Genomic DNA, 22,989 nt, shown 5'->3' with positions numbered 1-22,989 from the left:
CATATTACAGGTGTTAAAGTGGTAGGATGTATTTTTGGTCCTTACATATACATACACAAACACTTGTACACACAGTTGTGTATTTTTGTAGTTTGGCTTTTCATTCTTCATTAGATAAAAAGAATGTTTGAGGGGTTTTGTTGGTGTGTTCCCGTCTTTTTCTATATTTACTCTTTTTTTTTCCTTTTGACTTTCGTTCCATTTCAGTGCCTTTTGCTCTGTACCGTTTCACATACCTTTCTCTGCTTTTATTATGTTCATCACTAAATTCTTTCTCGTTCTCCATGTATTTTTCCACTTATTCTACAGCCATGTGCATTTCAGGCCTAGCATGCACCTCGTACAATCTTTGAACAATCTTTGCACCACAGGTACCCTGGACATTCTTTAAACTAACTCTGAATAGGGTGATGTAGGAAGGAATACTGGGACAAAGCCAACTTAGCAAATACTGAAGGAGCAGAAAGAGTCATTATTTCCATTGATAATCTTGCAACCTGAATGCAAAAGAACAAGCTTCGGGAGTGAGAATACACATAATTTTTGCCCAGTCTTTAGCTGAGTTCAAGTATTGATGGTGGATGATTATATATAAAAGGTAAAGCACTCTTTTGGGTTACCACAGAATTTTTGCTTGGAGTCTGGGTTTTTGTCTAACATTTATCTCACTGAATGACCTGTCTTTAGGATGTTTAAAAGTCTGTGTAAAGCTATAGGGTGAAGACCTGGTCAATAACTGCTTGTTTCACACAAGTGAAACTGAGCCGTAGAAAGAACTTCCTTGCTGGCTGGACTGAGATGGTGGCCTAAGTCCTCCAGAAACAAATGATCTAGATAAATCTCAAAATACTGTCCCAAGAGTACAGCCCATTCCTTTGAACATGCCTTTGAATGTCCCTTTATTTTAAAAAAAAGAAAAATCCTTGGTGCCAACAAAATACCTCTCCCACCTGGTAGAGGATGAAAAGAGTGTTACTTTCCTCTAAAAGTTAACTAGTGACAGTTACTAGTTGCTTTGCTGAGTGCACTGCTAGAAAGCAATCACACAATAGTGGTTATACTGTACTCATCATTGAAGAGAATAGAATTATTGAAAATAATTTTGGTCACCAAAACCTTGGTTGCAGAGTTTTGTTTGTTTACTTTTAAGTGTTTTTAAATGTCCATGCTTACTTCTCAGCCTGACAGCCATATTTATGGATATGCTAAGCTGTTGACTTACACAAACTCACATGAGTCAACTCTTTAGTGTCTTGGTTTTCCTGTCTCTATAAGGGGGATGAAACATAAATAAATCCCATAAATATGAATGAAAAACAGGATGTGTGAACTTAATTTGAGGGTAGTTGGGGGCTTCTTTTTGAAAGATTGTAGAAGCTTCCAACTCTGTATGTTCTGCTGTGGAGAAGGGTGTGATTTCAGTTTTTGCCTGAATTCCATGTAGTCTGTCTTGGAGTCATTTGATCTAAGGACGATGACAGAATCAGTGACGGAGAAAGGAGTAGGTGGTAGCATGATCTTGAGGTGGTAGGATGAGTTGAACAGTACTGGAAGATCATGTGTGATAGGGAAAAAGCACTTTTACATAATCTGCGAGACCACCTCTGTCCTTGCTTCAGAGAGCTGACTTCCACAAGTTCGGTCTCCTTTCTGCTGAAGTCAGTGAGTGTGCTTCCATTCACTTCAGTGAGAATTGGCACTAGTCCTAATTTAATGCTGCTTGGAGAATGTGTACTTTTGGTGGTGTTTTCCACTGGAAGCAAGAAAGGTTTCCTAGGAAACCCACAAGACTAGAGTGGTTGTCCTCCGTCCTTTCTGCTAGCTTCTCCTTTGGGTTTGCCAACTTCTAGAATTAAATCCAATGTCAAAATGCTTCTCTTTTCCCTGTCACCTCCCACACATTAGAGCATTTACTGTATGCTATTTACAGCTACTCATATGTGACTGTGCCTCCTAAAATTAGTTTGAAGGAATTTAGCCTCCATTTAATTTGTCATTCTCAAGAGGCTATTTCTTGATTATTAACTGTGTATGGTCTTTGGCACCACAGAGAGAAGTGATGTGCTTATGCTCGTGAGCTCCCTTGCCTAGTAATTGCCAACTTAAAACTTGGAGAAAGAGTTTTGGGGAATTATTTATCAGACGCACAGCTGTTGAACAGTAGTTATAGTTGAAATAGATGTTTCAGACATGAATTCTGAATAAGAGTGAGAAACCTAACCTGCTTGTGATTGGCAGAGCATACCTTTCCCATTGGTTGCACATTTTTTTTTAGGTAGACAAGAGAGAAGAGGAAGGAAAATTGGTGAGATTTTCATGTTTATAATACCTAACTTTCTGTCACATTGCCTTTTCAAACAGAGCGTGAAATGTAATTCACCAAACCTATATGAGGGGACCCAACAGGCTTTGGAGCCACTAATTACAGAATTTTTCTAAACACAGGTACATGCCAGTGGCTGTAGGGAAGAACAAGGTGGAGCTGATGCTCTGAGGTCCCTATGTGAGTGGGTTTGCATTGTAATGGCTTTGTAATTTGGAAAAGGAAGTGGAAATGCTAAAAGAGCTGGCACTGTGACTTACTGCTCTCCAAAGTTCTTGGAAGCTATGGGAGAGGTGCTATGGAGACCTGCATGCTGGGCTTCCAGGCAACAAAACAAGTGTTTGCTTCTCATGTTTCCATGTTCCAGGTTGGACTAAGATATCCGCAGGGATGCTGAGGAACAAACACAGAGAAATTAATAGTGTAATCCAATGCACAGCATTCAAAACTTTTAAGGGCTGGGCCACATCGCAAAATAGTGTTATTTTGACTAATCAAATCAAATAATGGTAATTCCTAAATGACCAGTGAAGATGATGTGGTCTAATATTGTCATCAAGGCAAGACGTGGTGTTCTGGGGAGCTGCTTATATCACTTATATCATCAGTGGATGATACCAGCCTGCTTTGTGTTTCAGCAGTCAGGAGGTAGTGCAGCAAGTGCTGGGCAGCAGGAGAAGCAGAGTTGATATTGTGGGATAAAACCAAGGGTACTGCATTGTCTCAGGCTTTATCAGAGATGAGGACATGAGATGGCAGGCAAGTGGCCAGTAATTGTGTATTTCTCTGGGTTTCAGTGCTTGACTCTTTCAGATAAGTTGAACAGTTTAGTCTGAAGTCAAGGGGAGCAACACTACTGAAACACAGTCAACAAATACCCTGAATAGTGACGTTGTAATGTGTTTTGGGACTCTTCAGTTTGTCATTTCCACAACAAAATTGCCTCCAAGAGTACAGTGAGAATAAAGTTGATAAAACTTCAGGCAGTTCAATAGCAATTGTATCTCTTGTCCAAAAGATGGTGAGTAGCGGTTCATGGTTTCTCTGAGAGCATAGTAGATGATAGGTTTTCAGGCCCACATGCAATGTGGTGGCCCATCGGCATTTGGGAGGACACTGCGTCCTAGAGTGTTGAGAGAACACAGAATATGATCCACAGTGATTCCAAAGCACAGTTTGGGGATAGTATCTCTACTTTTACCCTCAGAAAATTAGATATGTTCCTTCTTGGCACTAAGTGCCGTTAAATACCTGAGTATAGGCCAGTAATTTGTACAAATTTAAAAGAAATGATTTTGTGATAGGAATTTGGTGTGTTTGTTGGTTTAAAAAAAGAAAGTCTAAAACCTTGACAACGTCCCAGCTTCATCACATTATTAGACCATGTCTACAGCGTCGTTAATGAGATCTATCCAGATTTGTCACTAAAAATAGCAATGGACAAATAGTAAGTGCTCGATGTAGCAGGTCACCTTGGAGCAGTTACACTCTCCTGTAATGTCAGTCTCTTTTTACTGAATTTCACTGAAGTAGTTATCTGGCTGTAAAGCAGTTCAGGCAGTAATGTAGGATGTCATATATATTCCTTTAATTATGATCTTCCTTGTAGCAATTATAATTTGCTTTATTGCAGATAACAGTGAATTGGTAGATAGAAGTCACTAGACAGATATGAAAAGTTGTACGTTGTAGCTTTTAGATTGAAAGTGTAGCAGCTAGTTCTTGGTTAACTTTGTTTTTAAAGCTCAGATTATTTTGGAACATCAGTTAAAAAGAAACAAGACAATAAGAATATTTTGTAGTAACTGTAGTGCATAACATAATTCACTTGTTCGTCTCGCTGATAGACAGTACGTGAGACGTAGGCTGTCCTTCAGTTGCAGAGGAAAAAATCTCTGTATGAATGCCAGAAGCATCTATTGAGTGCTTTTTCTCAGACTATATCAGAAAATTTTCCTTATTGCTTGCATTGCTCCAAAAAGACTGTTAAACTCCTGTGTTCCTTTTGACAGCAAACCAATTTTGCTGCACTTATTTGTGCATATATGGGAAATTGTTGGTGGGACTCAGTTGTTTCCCTGAGTAGAATCCATTTCTGGTGTACAGTTGTTAGGTCAGTTTATGGCCATTAAAAGTACCTTCTTTTTTTTTCTTTTTTTTTTAACATTCAGAAGCATGTCTATTGAATAACCTCTCTGAGGTCTGTCTTCGTATAATTTGTTTTTCCTTCAAAAATGGTAATGGGAATTGGAAGCATAGCTCTGTCAAATGATCAAATTCCACAGAAATGCTGTGGCTTTATTGTTTTTTGTACCATAAGCCCACGGAAATAAATTACTGTACGTTATTACTATTTTTATCCCGTTTATTTGAGAAAGTCAATATATGCAAAAGGCAAAAATAGCTTCAAAAAGTCTTCTACGTGGTTATTTTTATAGTAAAATCCAAACAGTACATTGATGAGAGATGCCAAGCCCCTTCCTTCCATATAGCACATCATCAGTATATAATTCATCAAGTTAAAATATAATTTAAACAAGGAGGAGATCATTATTTCTTTTCATTTAGACCCTGAATACAACTGTCCCTACAATCTGGTTGTGGTTTGTTAGCCTCAACCTAATAGGTGATGGAGAATTTCCTTGCCCCTGCCAGTGCTGCTGTGAAAGGTGAAGCCTTCTTTTATGCTTCTCGAGTGTGTCCTTTGTGGAGAGCTCTGACTCATGGCAGAACCAAGCTCTGTTTAGTGCTAAGTCTGCATTTCCTGCCTGGTAAGTATTATTTTTCATAGCCTTATCCACACGCTCCAGTTAGCTTCCGACTCTCTCACACACAGTTTCACATACCAGCACTCGTGGCAAGGCTGGGAGGCAGCTGCTGGTGGTGTGGGTGTCCTAAGGTGAGATGTTTAGCTCTGCTCCCCTCCCACTGTGTACATTGTATAGTCTGTTCTGCTCCACGTAGTTGTTGGCTGGATGGGCCAGCTTCATTCTTCCCGGTGGTTAAAGGAGCAGAACAGACTACTTGGTTCAGGGGTTTGGGCACTTTTTTTTTTTAAAGTGACTGTGAGGTTTGCTTTTACTTGTTTTTATTCGCATTTTATTTGTATCAGATTGGTAGTATCTAAAAACAATTTAGTGAAGGCATATTTTAGAATTGACTAAGATGAGATGAAACTGGGAAAAAAGAATCACAGAATCACAGAATGTTAGGGATTGGAAGGGACCTCGAAAGATCATCTAGTCCAATCCCCCTGCCGGAGCAGGATTGCCTAGACCATATCACACAGGAACGCGTCCAGGCGGGTTTTGAATGTCTCCAGAGAAGGAGACTCCACAACCTCTCTGGGCAGCCCGTTCCAGTGTTCGGTCACCCTCACCGTAAAGAAGTTTTTCCTCATATTTATGCGGAACCTCCTGTGTTCCAGCTTGCACCCATTGCCCCTTGTCCTGTCAAGGGATGTCACTGAGAAGAGCCTGGCTCCATCCTCATGACACTTGCCCTTTACATATTTATAAACATTAATGAGGTCACCCCTCAGTCTCCTCTTCTCTAAGCTAAAGAGACCCAGCTCCCTCAGCCTCTCCTCATAAGGGAGATGTTCCACTCCCTTAATCATCTTCGTGGCTCTGCGCTGGACTCTCTCTAGCAGTTCCCTGTCCTTCTTGAACTGAGGGGCCCAGAACTGGACACAATACTGCAGATGCGGCCTCACCAGGGCAGAGTAGAGGGGGAGGAGAACCTCTCTCGACCTGCTAACCACACCCCTTCTAATACACCCCAGGATGCCATTGGCCTTCTTGGCCACAAGGGCACATTGCTGGCTCATGGTCATCCTGCTGTCCACTAGGACCCCCAGGTCCCTTTCCCCTACGCTGGTCTCCAACAGGTCTGCCCCCAACTTGTACTCATACCTGGGGTTGTTCTTGCCCAGATGCAGGACTCTACACTCGCCCTTGTCATATTTCATTAAGTTTCTCCCCGCCCAACTCTCCAGCCTGTCTAGTTCTCTCTGAATGGCTGCGCAGCCTTCCGGTATGTCAGCCACTCCTCCCAGTTTTGTGTCATCAGCGAACTTGCTGACAGTGCACTCTATTCCCTCATCCAAGTCATTAATGAATATATTGAATAGAACTGGTCCCAGTACCGACCCTTGAGGGACTCTGCTAGATACAGGCCTCCAACTGGACTCTGTCCCATTGACCACCACTCTCTGGCTTCTTTCCTTCAGCCAGTTCACAATCCACCTCACTACCCGATCATCCAGACCACACTTCCTCAGTTTAGCTGCGAGGATGCTGTGGGAGACCGTGTCAAACACTTTACTGAAATCGAGATAGACCACATCCACAGCTTTACCATCATCTATCCACTGGGTTATGTCCTCATAAAAGGCTATCAAGTTGGTTGAGCAAGACTTCCCCTTGGTGAAGCCATGCTGAGTGCCCCTAATGATCCCCCTATCCTTGATGTGCCTAGAGACAGCACCAAGAACAAGTTGTTCCATTACCTTTCCAGGGATGGAGGTGAGGCTGACCGGTCTATAGTTACCCAGGTCCTCCTTCTTGCCCTTTTTGAAGACTGGAGTGACATTCGCTTTCCTCCAGTCCTCAGGCACCTCTCCCGTTGCCCACGACTTAGCAAAGATGATGGAGAGTGGCCTAGCAATGACTTCCACCAGCTCCCTCAGCACCCGCGGGTGCATCCCATCAGGGCCCATGGATTTATGGACATCCAGGTTGCTTAATTGGTCCCTGACCCAGCCCTCATCTACCAAGACAGATTCCTCCTCTATCCTGACTTCTTCTGGGGCCTCAGGGGTCCGGGGCTCCTCAGGACAGCCTCCACCAGCAGTATAGACAGAGGCAAAGAAGGCATTCAGTAACTCCACCTTCTTTTTATCCTCTGTCTCCAGGGCCCCCACCTCATTCATCAGCGGGCCTACATTGCCTCTAGTGTTGGCTTTACCTGCAATGTATTTGAAGAAGCCCTTGTTGTCCTTGACCTCTCTTGCAAGGTTTAATTCCAAGGAGGCCTTAGCTTTCCTAGTTGCCTCCCTACATCCTCTGACAACAGATTTATATTCCTCCCAAGTGGCCAGCCCCTCCTTCCATGATCTGTACACTCTTTTCTTCCACTTGAGTTTGCCCAGCAGTTCCCTGTTTAACCATGCAGGTCTCCTGGTACCCTTCCTTGACTTCCTACCTGCTGGGATGCTCTGATCTTGAGCTCGGAAGAAGCAGTCCTTGAATGCTAACCAACTATCTTGAGCCCCCTTACCTTCTAGTACCCTGTCCCATGGGATTTCCCCTAGCAATTGCTTGAAAAGGCCAAAGTTGGCCCTCCTGAAGTCCAGGGTTGTAATTCTGCTAGCTATTCTGTTCCTGCCACATGAGATCCTGAACTCTACCATCTCATGGTCACTACAACCAAGGCTGCCCTCAACCTTCACCTCTTCAACCAGACCCTCCTTGTTAGTGAGGATAAGATCCAGCAGCGCTCCTCTCCTAGTTGGCTCATCCACCATTTGCATCAGAAAGTTATCATCAATGCACTGGAGGAACCTCCTGGACTGAGGATGGCTGGCTGAGTAGGCCTCCCAGCAGATATCAGGGTAGTTGAAATCCCCCATGACAACCAGGCCCTGTAATTGCGAGACTGCTCTCAGCTGCCTGTAGAAGGCCTCATCACCCTCCTCATCCTGATCTGGTGGCCTGTAATAGACACCCACAACAGTATCACCCCTGCCAGCCTGCCCCTTAATTCGCACCCACAAACTCTCAGCTGGCTCCTGATCCGCCCCTGGGCAGAACTCAATACATTCTAGCTGCTCACTCACATAAAGAGCAACTCCACCACCTCTCCTTAGTGGCCTGTCTTTCCTGAACAAGACATAGCCATCCATGACCACATTGCAGTCATGCGAGGCGTCCCACCAAGTCTCTGTAATTGCCACTAGATCATAGCCCCCCGACCGAACACGGATTTCTAACTCCTCCTGTTTATTCCCCATGCTGCGTGCATTGGTGTACAGGCATTTCAGGGATCGAGCTGAGCACACCGATTTCACCCCAGGGGGATGGGAGGCCTCCTGGTCTGCCTCAACACTAGAGCGTTGCCCCAGTGGTGCAAGCCCAGCTACTACCCCATCCCCCTTCGAATCTAGTTTAAAGCTCTCCGAATGAGCCCTGCTAATTCCTGTCCCAGAACCCTTTTGCCCCTACGACATAAACCTTTCCCATGTATTACGGTCACGCCTGGTGTCTTATAAAACCAGCCATTATCAAAGAACCCAAAGCCCTGCCTGTAGCACCAATCTCGTAGCCAGGCATTAATAGAGAGAATCCTACTATTCCATCCCACGTCATCACCTGAAAATGGAAGGAGGGAGGAGAAAACAACTTGTGCCCCAGACTCTTTCACCAACCGTCCTAGGGCCTTCTAGTCTTTCTTCATCCCCCTCAGACTACGTGATGCAGCTTCTTCCCCACCTGTCTGGAAGATCAGCAGGGGGTAGTAGTCTGTGGCCTTCACCAGGTTGGGGAGTTTCCTGGTGATATCCCTGATTCGGGCTCCAGGCAGGCTGCAGACCTCCCTGTGATGGGGGTCAGCTCTGCATGTTGGGCCCTCAGTTCCCTTTAGGAAGGAGTCTTCACCCACTAAAACTCTTCTCTTCTTCCTTGTGGAGGAGGTAGCTATACGCCTGTCAGGTTTTTCTGACTGTGGTGGGACCTCTGATATAGGTTGCCTCTCCACCACATCCCCATTGGACTGGCTGTATTCCATTAGGGCTTCATATCTATTGCTCAGAGGCTCCTGTGGAGGCAAGGTAGGCAAGGAGGGCACTCGCCTTTTGCCACGGCCATAGACTTGCCTCCACTCACTCCTTTCCTCTAGGTTACTGTTTTCCACCTGAGAGGGGCAGAGTACAGGGGTCCCTCGATCCTGGGAGCTCTCTGGCAGGTGCTCCCATTTTTGTTGCAGGGAAGGCAGAGCCTGGCTCCACCAGTCTATCTCCATTTCAGCCTCCCGAATGCTCCTAAGCCTTTCTACTTCGGCTTGAAGCCTTTCAACCTGGCTTTGCAGCTGTGCCGCTCGGCCGAGCAGATCATCTACCTGCTCACAGCGCACACAGCCCCCTGACACCACAGAGACGCTGAAGGATTCCCTGCAGCCTGCAACCTGCACCATCGCCTCCTTCCGTGGGAGCTCTGTCTGGGTTCCCACATCCATTTTGGTCTTCTTCCGCCGGGTGGAGACCATTGTTCTTTCACTGAGCTGGGAAATACCTGTTGGTGACACCCCTGGTTCACAGCTCCTTGGTGCCTTCACAGCTTGGCTGGTTCACAGCTCCTTGGCACCTTCCTCTCCTTGTGCACTGGGAGGGAGTCAGCGCCCTCCCCAACGAGCTGCAAACTGCTGTGGCCTCCCCCGCCCTGGGACACACCCAGTCACTGCTGACTGCCCCTGTACCCTCTGAGCAGGGACTAGTCCCTGCCTCCAGGAGGCTCTTTATCACCCGATCACGGGGGGGTGGTGCTACGCCCCCTCCTCTCCTGATTCGTTGCCGGGAACTTCCGGGTCCAGGGGGAAGCAGCTCGGGGCTGCTGCTCGGGGGGCCCAAAGTATGAAAACCGCCCGGTACAGCCCGATCTCGCCTCGCCCCGCACTGACCTCAGTCGCTGCCGCCACTGCCGCTGTTGCCGACTGACTGAAGAGAGATTGTCAGAGGCAAATATTTCACTGTAAGGGAAGGAATTATTTTCAAGTTATTGATATTTCAATTATTATCAAGTTTGAAGCACTTTACCGTGTCACTGTAATCACTTGCTGACAATATTAAAGTTTAGCTTCTGATACCTTCCAGTGCTTTATCAGGCGACTTGACATTTGTGTAAGGTATCAGTAAGGACATAAGTACATAGGTACAGTTGCCTTTGTTGATGCCAAGGCATCATAATCCAGAAAATTTATGGCAGGATTTCAACTTAAGTATTGCCAGAAATAAAATTAATCCAAGGTGGAAGTGTCGTTTTTGAGAGTTCAAATCCTTCTTGGAATTGCTTTTCTCATTCCCTTCCCGCTTTTTTGCGACTAAGCATTCACAATTTTTGGGAAATGTTGGCTGTACTAATATACCAAACTCACTTTTCCCTTTCTCATTGACTTGAAATTGAGGTTAACGAAGTCAGCTCCAAGCAAGTAGTACATACAAGTAATGATTTTTTGTCCCAAAGAACAGCACTGACTTGAACAGTATGGAAGTGCTGATGCTCTTGCTTTGTGCAAGAGCCCATAATGACAAAGTATTCTTGTCAGAGTATATAATGAAACTATAAATTGTTTTGATGACTGCTGTGATATTTGGTCTCTTGCAGAGCACATTCAGAAAGTATTTAGTGCCACATCTTATGTGAGTAACATCAGAAATAGAAATATATGCGTTAGCATGAGCAGTGTCAAGTGATGGGTAAGAAGAATCCGCTGATTGAACATCACGTTAAGTGAAAAAAGTTGCCTGGAACTTCTGATAGGTAACATTCACCTGCAGCAGGAAAGGATGACATGCACGTTACTCTCTCTTCCTCTCCATGGGGAAAGGCAATGAAGCAGGTCAGATTAATGCAGAACAGCTAAGATTTACAAGTTCTGTTTTGCTTTGTGCATGAGCCCTAAGTATAAGAGGTGGTGGCTCGAGGGGAAGGCTCACCTCTGCCTTCTCTCCCTGTTCAGGTGTTTGCAATATTCCTGCATTATTTCCCATTCTTTTGACTCAGCAAGCACTGCATATAGTATCACAGCTGAAATAGTTTCTTTTACCTGTGCCAATAGGATATCACACTGTATTTGTTTTAAACTCAAGGAAAATTTTGGTTGCAACTCATGCTACCCCTTCTGGTCTGTAACACACTAGTCTTTCACTGTCCAGATGGAAGGCTGAGCCCAGAGGACATTGCTGGTAACGGGGAGGAGGAGGAGGGAAGGGGGAATGAGGTGGGAAAAGCTGATTGCTAATGGAGAGCTGGGCATTGTGGGCACAAGTCGAAAAGGGAGTCTGTAAAGGCTTCTTCCTTCTAGCAGCCTTCCCAGGGCTGTGGGTCAGATTGTGAGGTTCCTCACATATGAGGAAAAAGAGGAGTAACTTGAATTGCTGAATTTTTCTAATTCATGATGGTCAGGTGAGCCTGTGGCCTTACAAATGGATTTCAGGCTTCTAATACAAGAGATTTCTTTCCTGTGATTGTTATTAATAAGCTAAGATGACTTGTGGCAGACTTTGATCTCGTGCAGTGATTCTTCCTCCATCTTTTCAGAGAAAAACTTGAGCCTCTTGAATCCAGTGCTGGCTGGGGTAGAAACGGGTTGTTACAATTATGGTTTTTTTTCTCTTCTGCAGTATCTGGTGTGCAAAAGGAAGCTCGAAAGTAAAAAGGAGGCATTGCTAATCCTTTCCAAAGAGCTGGACACCTGTCAACAAGAAAGAGACCAGTACAAACTTATGGCCAACCAGTTGCGGGAACGACACCAGTCTCTGAAAAAGAAGTATCGGGAGCTGATTGTAGGTTGTTCTTTATGAATACTGTATAATTGGGGGACAAGAATCAACCTCAAAAAAAAAATGGAAAGAAGTCCATAATGAGCGCTGTAAAAATGTTTAGAAGCTTGTTTACAGTAGTCCTGCAGTTGTACACCCTGATTGTATTATTACTCATTTGTTACGCATTGATGAGATAGTGCCTGTTATATAAGACACAAAAAGACAGTGCGTGCTCTGAGGAAATCAGTTTCAGTCATAATTGCATTTAAAAACTGACTGCAGTATTATTATTCCACAGCAACTTAATGTACCATTATGAAAAATAATGCAACATAAATTTGTAATGACCTGCTGTTCTAGAAATGTAAACAAATCTTCAACCTTTGACAATTTTTTGATATTAAATTAATATTACTGATATTAATCAAGATGCAATATTTTAGAAACAATTTTGGTAATGTTTTAGTTAAAATATGTGTTTTAAAATTTGATCCACAAAGTTAATATAGTTGCTGGCTTCAGAAATAAGTTGCCAATAAAATATGTTTGTTTATTTGTAGGATGGGGATCCATCCCTTCCACCTGAAAAGAGGAAACAGGTAGGAATTATTTTTCAGTTGACATTTATCTGCTACAAAAGTACTTTGTAAAAGTGTGAAAATACTAAGAAATCTGGTAAAAAGCAAGCATTTCTGTGCATTGAAAAGCTCAGTCTTTAAACTGTGGCTTCTTGTGCTTTCATCTAAACATGTTTCACTCTAAAATATCTGCACTATCATTAATTAGAATATATAGCTATTGCTTTTACATTCACCTGGGATTGAAATTGGTCAGTGTACAGAGATCTGAGATTGTTCTCCATGTTGTTTATCCTTCTAATATTGAGTCCTAAAATGGGTTCATGACAGGACTTCTCATACTTAAAAGCAATTTGGGAATGCATTGTCTGCATCCCATAATTGTTAATTTATTGTTGTGAGTACTGTTTTCCATTAGGTTCTCTCCCAGGTCACTTGAGCTCTATGAGTTATAAATGGTAAGAACAATGGTAATTGCATTTTATGATTCCCCGGAAAACCTTTTTGCCTGCTTGCTTTTTTTTCCCCCCTGGAGATCCACATATTGTGTCCCTGTTGCGGAGTGTTGGTTGTCACATCTTAAAGTTATCTTAATTTTTAAAGAAAAATGGCACCCAAACCAAAATGTGTGAGTAGGGAGAGGAGGAGAACCCAAAAGAACAAAATTTGTTACTGTAATTGCTAGTCCTGAAAGTCTCAGACTTGGACTGTTTAAAACATGGTTATTGCATTCTCTTAATGGGTCAGAAGTTTTACTCATCATCTTTTCCCTAGGAGTCTGCATATAGTCCTTGCTATTTTCCTAAAATTTTAGGGGCTTAGGGTTTTGGTTGTTTTAAACTAAGCTTTCAGAGGCAGTAACTCCTTCAGGCACTTAAACAAGTAGCTGCCAAGAAGTCAGTGACTCAGTGTAGGATCATTTAACTTCCTCATTATTTAGAATAATTTATTTGAAATTCTGTTATTTCAACAGAGTTCTAATAAAAGTTTATGACCAGATAAGTTTGTGCATTCTGACTACTAAAATTGGAGCTGAAGAATGTACAATTAAAAGGAAAAAAACAAATGCAGTATGTGGGTCATTACAGAGATAAGCAGGAAGGGAGATTTGCCATTCCATGCATGTTGTTTTAATTCATCTTCGATCTTTCAAAACAAATAAATCTGATGCTTATTTCTAAAATTCTAGCAAAATTTAGTCTAAATTCAAAAGCTGCAATTATATTAAGTTTTGGCAAATCTTACCATGGTAAGTGCCTGGAAAGCCATTTAATAATCTAGCTAGGAGTCTTTTTTTTTCTGAGGAAGTTATGTATTCATGCTAGGTAACAGTGAAAGAAAGAAAATCTTGTTCTCAAATGGGGTCATTTATAGGTCTCCACCAAGGACAATATATACGTTAGGTTGTGCAGTAAAAGGCTGTTAGTGCACTTCTTGAGTTTTCATTTTCCTGAGAAGTGTGTCTGTCACATACAAGGTGCATAATCTGGGGTACTTACGGCAGTCTTTCTGAAGAAGAGTATAGTTTTGCTCTGAGAAATGCATCAAAGAATAATAAAATAAAGTTATTAATATTTTCCGTTATTACTGTGCGTATATTTCTTAGCATTTTCTCATCTAAGAAAGAGTCAAGTTCTCTGTGCTCTTTTGGACCTTTTCCATCCCCTTTTTGCACATAAGCCTAGTTGCCTGCTGGGAGAAGTTTGTGACCTCAGTCACTTCATAGAAACAGAGACCCTGATCCTGTAATGAATTTTGTGTCACAGAAAAGCACATGCTGTTCTCACGGTCAGAAATGAGATGAAAACATCATACGCTGAACAGTGTGCTATCTGTTACGTTTCTTTACTGCAGCTGAGAGATTATTGTTGAAATTGCAATCTAGACCCTTAAATGTAATAGGTGGGTTGGAATTGCTACTTTCTTCTCCATCTCATCATTTTTCACCTTTATTATCAGTTACACTTTGTGTCTTCTTAAAATATCTTGTTTTCCACACCATGCCTTCTCTCCCTCTTTTGCAACACAGAATTTTCATGTGTTGTATGGAAATACTATGTAACCAGGCAATTTCTATCAGCAAACAGTCAACTCAGAATGTGTTTCTGTAAAATTGGTGTTACTTAAGGGTACCGTAACGTGCAGGGCTCTGCAGTGTTTTCCCTTTCAAAGCTGTATGTGCAGTGGTACACATCTCTGACATAATCCAAAGATTGTTCCATGTGTATCACTGCCTGACAACCAACAAAAGCAGGAAATGAGTAACTGTGCTACTGAAATATCTTTTGCTGCAGTAGGTGTTTTAACATTAGTGTTGTTATCACGGCCTGTGAGCTTTCAGTGCTTTCCTGGCCCCTCTTCTCAAACACTCACAATTAAATGCTGCGGTTGAAGGTAGTTTTATAATGTCATGTGGTGTCAGGTATAAGGTAATTTTTGGATAAGTAATGGAGCAGTGAAATGTTTCAGGATAGGAATAGTGACCAGTTGATTTTGATGTTAAAATTCACCAGAGATGGTAAACAATACGCACTCCCTGTTTTGAAAGACATGTTAAAATGTTGCTCTGTCTACAGAGCCTCTGTTGTGCATCCTATATAAATAGAAACTCTGCCATTCTGCAGTGGTATACATTTATATGCATTTGCTGTGATACAGAATGTTTTTATGACATTGGCAAACAAATACTGGATATCTGTTGGACAGTGTTGCCATGCTGGGAAACTTAAAGAAAAAAACATCAATGGGATTTCTAGCTTGTTTTATACGGACTATTATTTTTCTCTACATTGCTGAAATTTTCAGTATAACTTCAGTTTGGGAGAAGCTTTGTCATTGAAGTAACAGATCAGTGAATCCTTTGACTTTCTATATGAAATGGAAGTTCTTTTAATACAAATGAGATCCTTTGAATAAACAAAGGTGAAGTGAAATGCATGGTTAGGAAAATGACTGTGCTGGGCCGCAGTCCTAAATATGCTTTGCTTAATTTGATCTCAGTGAGACCACTCAGTTGGAGATAATGGGTTTGCAGTGGGGCTGTGTGTCAAGAATAAAGCCGCAATGCATATGTTCACTGGTGAGGGCTTATATTTGTATTTTAAGTGCATGAGGAATCAAATTAAATGGAGCTAAACATCACAGGATCACAGAATGGTTGAGGTGGGCAGGAGGCAGCTCTTGAGATCAACTAGTCCAATCCCCCTGCTCAAGCAGGGCCACCTAGAGCTGCTTGCCCAGGACCATGTCCAGTGAGATTTTGAACATTTGCAAGGGTGGAGACTCTGAAGCCTCTCTGGGAAACCTATTTCAGTGTTTGACCACTCTCACAATAAAGAAGTGTTGGGGTTTTTTTTTGTGTTCAGATACCTACAGGTATTGGGGTGACAAAAGGCCCTCATGAAGATCATGGCCTGTGAACATGAAGCTTCTTCCAGTTGTGTGAAGAAGGCCTCATCTACTACTTCTTCCTGATCAGGAGATATATAGCAGATACCCAATACAAGAGCATCCATGTTGGTCTGCCTGCTAATCTTGACCCAAAAGCTCTCAACTGTCTCCTGACCTGTCCCAAGGCAGGACTCCATGCATTCCAGCTGCTCTCTCACATAAAGGGCAACACCCCCTCCTCACCTTCCCAACTGTCCGTCCTAAAGAGCCTGTGCCCCTCCATCGCAGGACTCCAGTCATGTGAGCTATCCCACCATTTCTGCATGATCCCAATGGGACTGTAGCCCTTCACAGACTTCAAACTCTTCTCCATGCTGCATGCCTTAGAGTAGACGCCTCTGAGGGGCATCCAAGTGTGCCGGTTCCGCAGTACAGGCTTGAGAGCTTTCCCTACAAGGCTGTTCCGCAGGCACTTCCTTCTTTACATGCCTACGTTCAAAGGGATTACACTTCAGCTCAGTCATTTTGTGAATTGCTATGATGTCCCTTCTCTTCCCACCATCCCAGGCTCTTGGCTTGCCTGCCCTATCGCAAACCTCCTTGTTCTCTCCTCCATCATTTCTAGTTTAAAGCTCTCCTTACAAGATTGGCCAGCCTATTGGCAAAGATACTTTTGCCTCATGTAGTCATGTGCATCCGGTGTCTTCCAAGCAGCTGTTGAGCCTTAGAGAGGATCCCATGATCATGAAACCCTCTTTGAGGCTCCTAATAACGAGCCTCATAACATAATGATATTATTAGTCCTAGTATATGTCATTATGTTTATTGTCCTATGTATGTCATTAGTCCTAGTATAGAGCAGAGCTTGGTAGTTACCCTTTTTGCTAGGCAAAAAGTCTCATCAGAGAACCTGTGTGCATCTTTCCTGAAGATCGTTGTCCGTAACTCTGTTATAGTTATCCGTAGGCGTCCCAAGGTGATTCATTCAAGCCAAGACTCTGACTGCTTCAGCAATTATTGACATCACAGCAGCATGCTACCCACTCACTGAGACATTGGTCAGACAGCTTGACTGCTGCTAATGAATAAGTTCATGAGCATGGCATTTTGGGGCAAGCAGAACATCAGAAGGACCAGAGGTTCCAGACAGGAGTGTGTCGTGACATACCACAAATGGGCGCATTTTGATCCCTTTCAGTTCCACATCCAACTTCTAGCTTAACGTACTCATCTGTCACAATTCACTTTTGAAACAAACTTCAGGGTTTGCATTATGACCATTTTTGACATCATCAGAAAAAAATGACTAGAGTGACTAATTCTTGTTAATTAATGAATTCCGGAAGTTTTGCTAGTCTTGTGCTAAGGTGCAAAAGCTGCATTCAGAGTCCTGTGAGATAAAATCTTCAGATAAAGTACACTACAGCATAAGCAATCATTTTGTCTTTATCTCACAAGGGTACTGTGAAGATGAATGTGACTTCCTCCTCTCTTCAGAGGGTCTGAAGATGAAAAACATGATGTATGTGCCAAACTGAGACCTGTGTGCTTTGCTCTGGTTTGTAGGTGCATGTGTTTGACTCCCATAGTGTGAGGTAGCAGATGGAAAACAGTGAGATTGTTTGCTCTTGCAAAGCATCAGAGAACAATATTCCCATGGATTTCAAAATGTGCCTGCTCTAAGAGCATAGCTGGTGGAGAGATTTTGGTTTCTGCACACTGAAATTTGCTGTTCCATTGATAGGAGCAGGTGACAGTATGCAAAAGCTAGAACTTCCTAGCCGCACTATGAATCGTGCTTTGGGAAGTGACACTGTTGTGTCTTCGACTTGTAGGTTCTGCAGTAAACATGAGGCTAGGAGAGATGAAATGCTGATTCTAATAGATGGACCATCCCTTTTTAAAATTTGGAGTGCTCTTCAGACCTGACACGTACAACATCCTCTGCTCTGGTTGCTGTGTCTTACCTTGATGGAATAGAGAGACACTTGTCCACACCCTATCTCGATAAATATTCTGTTAATTAGTCACAACACTCAAAATGTTTAAGCGATTTTGATTCTTTCTTTTTCTGCGTTATTTCAAAGTTTAAGTTGTCCTTAAAATCTCAAAGCAGCTAAAATATTACCGATAAAACAAGACAATGAAACAATCTTTTCTTCTGTCCCAGTATAATATATATATTTGCATAAGTACAAATTAATCATTTCTCTTTGAGTATGTTCATCTTCTGTCAACAAAAACTTGATGCCTATATGAAGTATGGGGGATGCTGAAGTACCTTACTGAACCTTCACAATGAAGGAATTTCTGCCAGGTAACTTCTCACGATACTGGTAGTTCATACTGACACTCGGTTGCTGCTTGTGGTGTATAATAATAAGTTGCTTTGCAAAAACTGGCCTCACAAAGGGGTCTGTGGTTGATGCTAACCTTATTTTGTTTGTCAGCCTTCAGCAAATGCTCTGGGTCTGGCTGGGTGGTGTTTGGGCCTGTACAACACTATGCTAAGCTAACACACAGAAGACTGGTTGAAAAGGAGGGAAAAAAGTATTCATTTTATATGTCTACTGCTAAAATGGCTTTTTGGTTCTATTAATCAGCTCCGTAAAAATTCCGATTGCTGAGTGTCTTGAAGGTACGTGAGTGCAAGCGAGTCTTTCTTGCTTTGCAGAGCCTTGTCAGGTTTTGACTGGTGTGCCTCTGCGGTGAGATTCCTGCCTGATTCTCAGAGCAGCAGATACTCAGAGGAGGAGAGGATTTTCTTCTTGTTTTATGTCAGGTGACTGCTTGGCAAGGCTTTGATTTTTGCTGTTGTTTTTCCATGGGGAAATATTAAGTGTATTTTGTTTAGTATGCCCAGGACCTGTAATTTCAGAAGTCTTCTCTACATGGTTTTTCAACTTAAAGAGAAAAATACAGTAATTTTTGCTTTTTATCATAAGGAAGCTAGTGCTAGGGGAGGTCATCACTTTTACCTTGGAGTGAACAGTGGTAGCTGGTAAGAAAAGCAGGTTTTTCTGTATTAATTCAGCCATTGCAATCATATGAATGCATTGGAGGAGAAACTGCAATTAAATTCATTATCAGTCACACGCATCAAGTGTGCTTAATGTTTCATAGAACTTTTTTTTCTGTCAGCCCTATAATTCAGTGTTCTTCTTTGTTTCAAGGTGTGGCTGAAAGAAACATAAAAGACTGTAAACTGCAGTATAGAAATGCTTGTTTGTGTTTAAAAATATTTCTAAACTGTAAAGGTATGTTGGATGTTTCCCCTCTTCCCCCCTTGCCAAGTTACTTTTTCAGGCAGTATCTAAAGGCAGAAAGTCGTTTTCTTTTAAATTCTTTTTTTTTAAGTGTCGGGTAAGATTTATGTGCAGGAGAATTGAGAGCTATATTAAAGACTCTGTTACTATCCATCATTTTTAAAGTGGTGTGAAGAAAAATAACACTGTGTGTGTGTGGCTAGATTTGCAAAATTGTTAAGGGAGCCAAATTCAAGCATAGTGCATAATGCCAGGGATGACTATTTGGAGTTACTTTTTTTGGTTTTTTTCCCCTTCTTCTTGGGTCATGGGTCAGTAGTGAGCAAAGATCTGTCGCTGTCTGACAGGTATTCACTGGCTTATGTTAATAAATATTTATAGGTATTTTTGTCAGTAGTTTCAGATGCTCATCTGGAGCTAAAAGTAAGGCTTTCTTCCACCTTCCATTACAAAAACGTTCTTGCAAATTTTGACAAAGTCTAAGTGGAAAAGGGTGAGGTCTGTGATCCCATCCCATTGAATCTTTCGCTCTCTGGTCTGTTCTGATTTATGGTGCTTTTTCCCCCCTATGTAATAAAGGTAGGCGCTTCCCACTTGGTGCTCTCACATCAGTCTTTTTCACCTCTCATCCTACCTTCTGGTGGGATCGTTGTCAATAGTCACGCTTGCTTTTGGTCAGAGGAAAGAGGAGTGTTGGGACAGTTTGTTATGTCTGGGGGGGACTGCACTCAGATTGTACGTGCACGCTTCTCCGTGACAGATGGACGTAAAACAAATAGCTTGTTGTGCTGCAGAGGCTCAAGATTCCCTACCAGAAACCGAACGTCACCAGGCGTAGACAGAGCTCCAGAAAGATTGTCTGATATTGGGCAGTCAGTTAGAGACTTGATTGAAGCATCATCTGTTATTTAGTATTACAAATAGTTGCATTGAGAGAGGGTAGGAGAAACAAACAGTTTCCACTGCTGCGGGTTGTTGTAAAGGCAAGACAAGATGAGGCAGCAGAAAGGTACAGACCTCTGTGTCTTTCCCTCCTGTTACTCACAGCTCAGAAATATCTCTTCATCAGTACTTTGGAGTCGGTTTTGAGTAGTGTGAGCAAAGGAAGTCAAGTCTCTGGCAGTTACAGGAGCCTTTCCAAGGCTTCACCTAGAATCAAAAGAAACTGTTGAAGAAACTGAGTCTAGAGAAGCTGAATTTGGCTAAGTTTCAGATAGTTGTTCTGTGTTGCACAGGTAAATGATAGGAGCTTTATTGTCTGCTGAAGTAACTTGTCTTGAATTTCTAAGTGAATTCTGTGTTTGTTCTATGAATATTGAAAAGAAGTTGCTAGGTGGAAAAATGAATCACTTTTCCACTTGCATAGATTTCTCCCCTTTCTTCAAAAAATACTTGCTTACAGGTTCATGAAGCCAGTCCTCCATTGTTAGTTTATCATCTTTCAACCATATGGTATGTTTTCTTACATATGCCAAAGAACTGGTACCAAGTCCAGGTGTTGTTCAACATATCCTCTTGGCTGACTCTCTTTAAGCCCAGTAGAGCACTTTTGAAAACCAAATATTTCTCCTTCTATCCACATTTAACTGAGAGCTTTAATGAGGTCTTGCCAAAACCTTTAAAACTGGGAAGAATTTAAATTATATGTTGTATGGAACCTCTAAGCCAGGGAAATGAATAATTGCTGGAGACTACTTCCGTGACATAGCTTGGTTGTTTTAGTTTAACAGAAGTATAATAGAAGCTTTGCATTAAGGAGGAGGTCTATACTTAGCTGATTGTAATGCTCTTAGCATGCTTAAACGAGACTGTTTTATTTTGGTGTCTAAAATTCTTTGTTTAAATTTCTTTGTTTAAATTTCTTCCAAAATCCCTGTCTCGAGTATAAAGGTTTTTGTCACGTTAAGTCATTTATATGACTGACAAATAAAATTCAGCATAGAATTGCAATCCCAGAGAAATGGTTTTAAAGGAAATAAATCTGAGCAGGAAGATTTACTATAGGCATGGTAGTGCCTTTCCTGCAGTTACCGGGAGCCGAATTTTGCCTACAGACTGTTAGAATCCTGGTGTTGGGGCTGTAAACACTGATTAGTGAGATTGAGTTCTTCCCAGGTGTTGAAATTACATGTGCTATTGCAGTGTTACGAGTTGTTCAAATTCGTCATAAAAAGGGACTTTATAAATAGAAGTGTTTCAGAGAGGTTTGTGCAAATCATGTTCCTTTTAACTAACTCAGCCTGGTGGTTGGATGGCCTTTATTGAAAGTCTGCTTTCTTCAAAAAAAAATTACATCTGAGCAGTAGCCATAGATGCTTCAGTTTAAATACAATTTCCTGCAAACATGGGTTCTTTGTTTCTTTCTTTTAAACAGCCATTAAGAAGTACCTCTCGAAACCATTGACTGAATGTGTTCTGAAGCTCCTTGATTCGTTCAGTGTATGAATGATTTACACATTTGTTTAACATGTAGTTAAAAAAAAAAATCATTCTACTGAAGCATACTTCAGTAGAGGTGAGGCAGATTGTGAACTGGCTGAAGGAAAGAAGCCAGAGAGTGGTGGTCAATGGGACAGAGTCCAGTTGGAGGGCTGTGTCTAGCGGAGTCCCTCAAGGGTCGGTACTGGGACCAGTTCTATTCAATATATTCATTAATGACTTGGATGAGGGAATAGAGTGCACTGTCAGCAAGTTCGCTGATGACACCAAACTGGGAGGAGTGGCTGACACACCAGAAGGCTGCGCAGCCATTCAGAGAGACCTAGACAGGCTGGAGAGTTGGGCGGGGAGAAACTTAATGAAATATAACAAGGGCAAGTGTAGAGTCCTGCATCTGGGCAAGAACAACCCCAGGTATGAGTACAAGTTGGGGGCAGAGCTGTTGGAGAGCAGCGTAGGGGAAAGGGACCTGGGGGTCCTAGTGGACAGCAGGATGACCATGAGCCAGCAGTGTGCCCTTGTGGCCAAGAAGGCCAATGGCATCCTGGGGTGTATTAGAAGGGGTGTGGTTAGCAGGTCGAGAGAGGTTCTCCTCCCCCTCTACTCTGCCCTGGTGAGGCCGCATCTGGAATATTGTGTCCAGTTCTGGGCCCCTCAGTTCAAGAAGGACAGGGAACTGCTAGAGAGAGTCCAGTGCAGAGCCACGAAGATGATTAAGGGAGTGGAACATCTCCCTTATGAGGAGAGGCTGAGGGAGCTGGGTCTCTTTAGCTTAGAGAAGAGGAGACTGAGGGGTGACCTCATTAATGTTTATAAATATGTAAAGGGCAAGTGTCATGAGGATGGAGCCAGGCTCTTCTCAGTGACATCCCTTGACAGGACAAGGGGCAATGGGTGCAAGCTGGAACACAGGAGGTTCCACGTAAATATGAGGAAAAACTTGTTTACGGTGAGGGTGACCGAACACTGGAACAGGCTGCCCAGAGAGGTTGTGGAGTCTCCTTCTCTGGAGACATTCAAAACCCGCCTGGACGCATTCCTGTGTGACATGATCTAGGTAATCCTGCTCCAGCAGGGGGATTGGACTAGATGATCTTTCAAGGTCCCTTCCAATCCCTAACATTCTGTGATTCTGTGATTCTGTGATTTTGTGATACTTGAGGAACTTGCATTGCTTGAATGCTTGCTGTCTGGAAAATAAAATTAGAGGCAGTGTAATTTTTGTAGAATCATAGAATGGTTTGGGTTGGAAGGGACCTTAAAGATCACCTAGTTCCAACCCCCCTGCCACAGGCAGGGACACCTTCCCACTAGACCAGGTTGCTCAAAGCCCCATCCAATCTGGCCTTAAACACTGCCAGGGAGGGGGCATCCACAACATCTCTGGGCAACCTGTTCCAGTGTCTCATTACCCTCACAGTATAGAATTTCTTCCTAATATCTAATCTAAATCTA

At 42.7% G+C, this 22,989-nt stretch overlaps 1 protein-coding gene across 4 annotated transcripts in view; it reads left to right on the top strand.

Annotated features, from left to right (window-relative positions):
* CCDC149 (coiled-coil domain containing 149) overlaps positions 1 to 22,989 on the top strand; it is a 65,165-nt gene that overhangs the window by 2,423 nt on the left and 39,753 nt on the right. For all 4 annotated transcript variants that reach the window (XM_068404017.1, XM_068404016.1, XM_068404015.1 and 1 more), the window contains exons 2-3: positions 11,721 to 11,882; positions 12,422 to 12,460. In XM_068404017.1, coding sequence (XP_068260118.1) covers positions 11,721 to 11,882; positions 12,422 to 12,460 — 201 coding nt within the window. The remainder of the gene's footprint in view (positions 1 to 11,720; positions 11,883 to 12,421; positions 12,461 to 22,989) is intronic.

The sequence above is a fragment of the Nyctibius grandis genome, chromosome 6 (genome assembly GCF_013368605.1).
Source record: "Nyctibius grandis isolate bNycGra1 chromosome 6, bNycGra1.pri, whole genome shotgun sequence".
NCBI lineage: Eukaryota > Metazoa > Chordata > Aves > Nyctibiiformes > Nyctibiidae > Nyctibius > Nyctibius grandis.
Note: the sequence above shows the minus strand (reverse complement) of the source record. Positions and strands in the feature narration are given on the sequence as shown.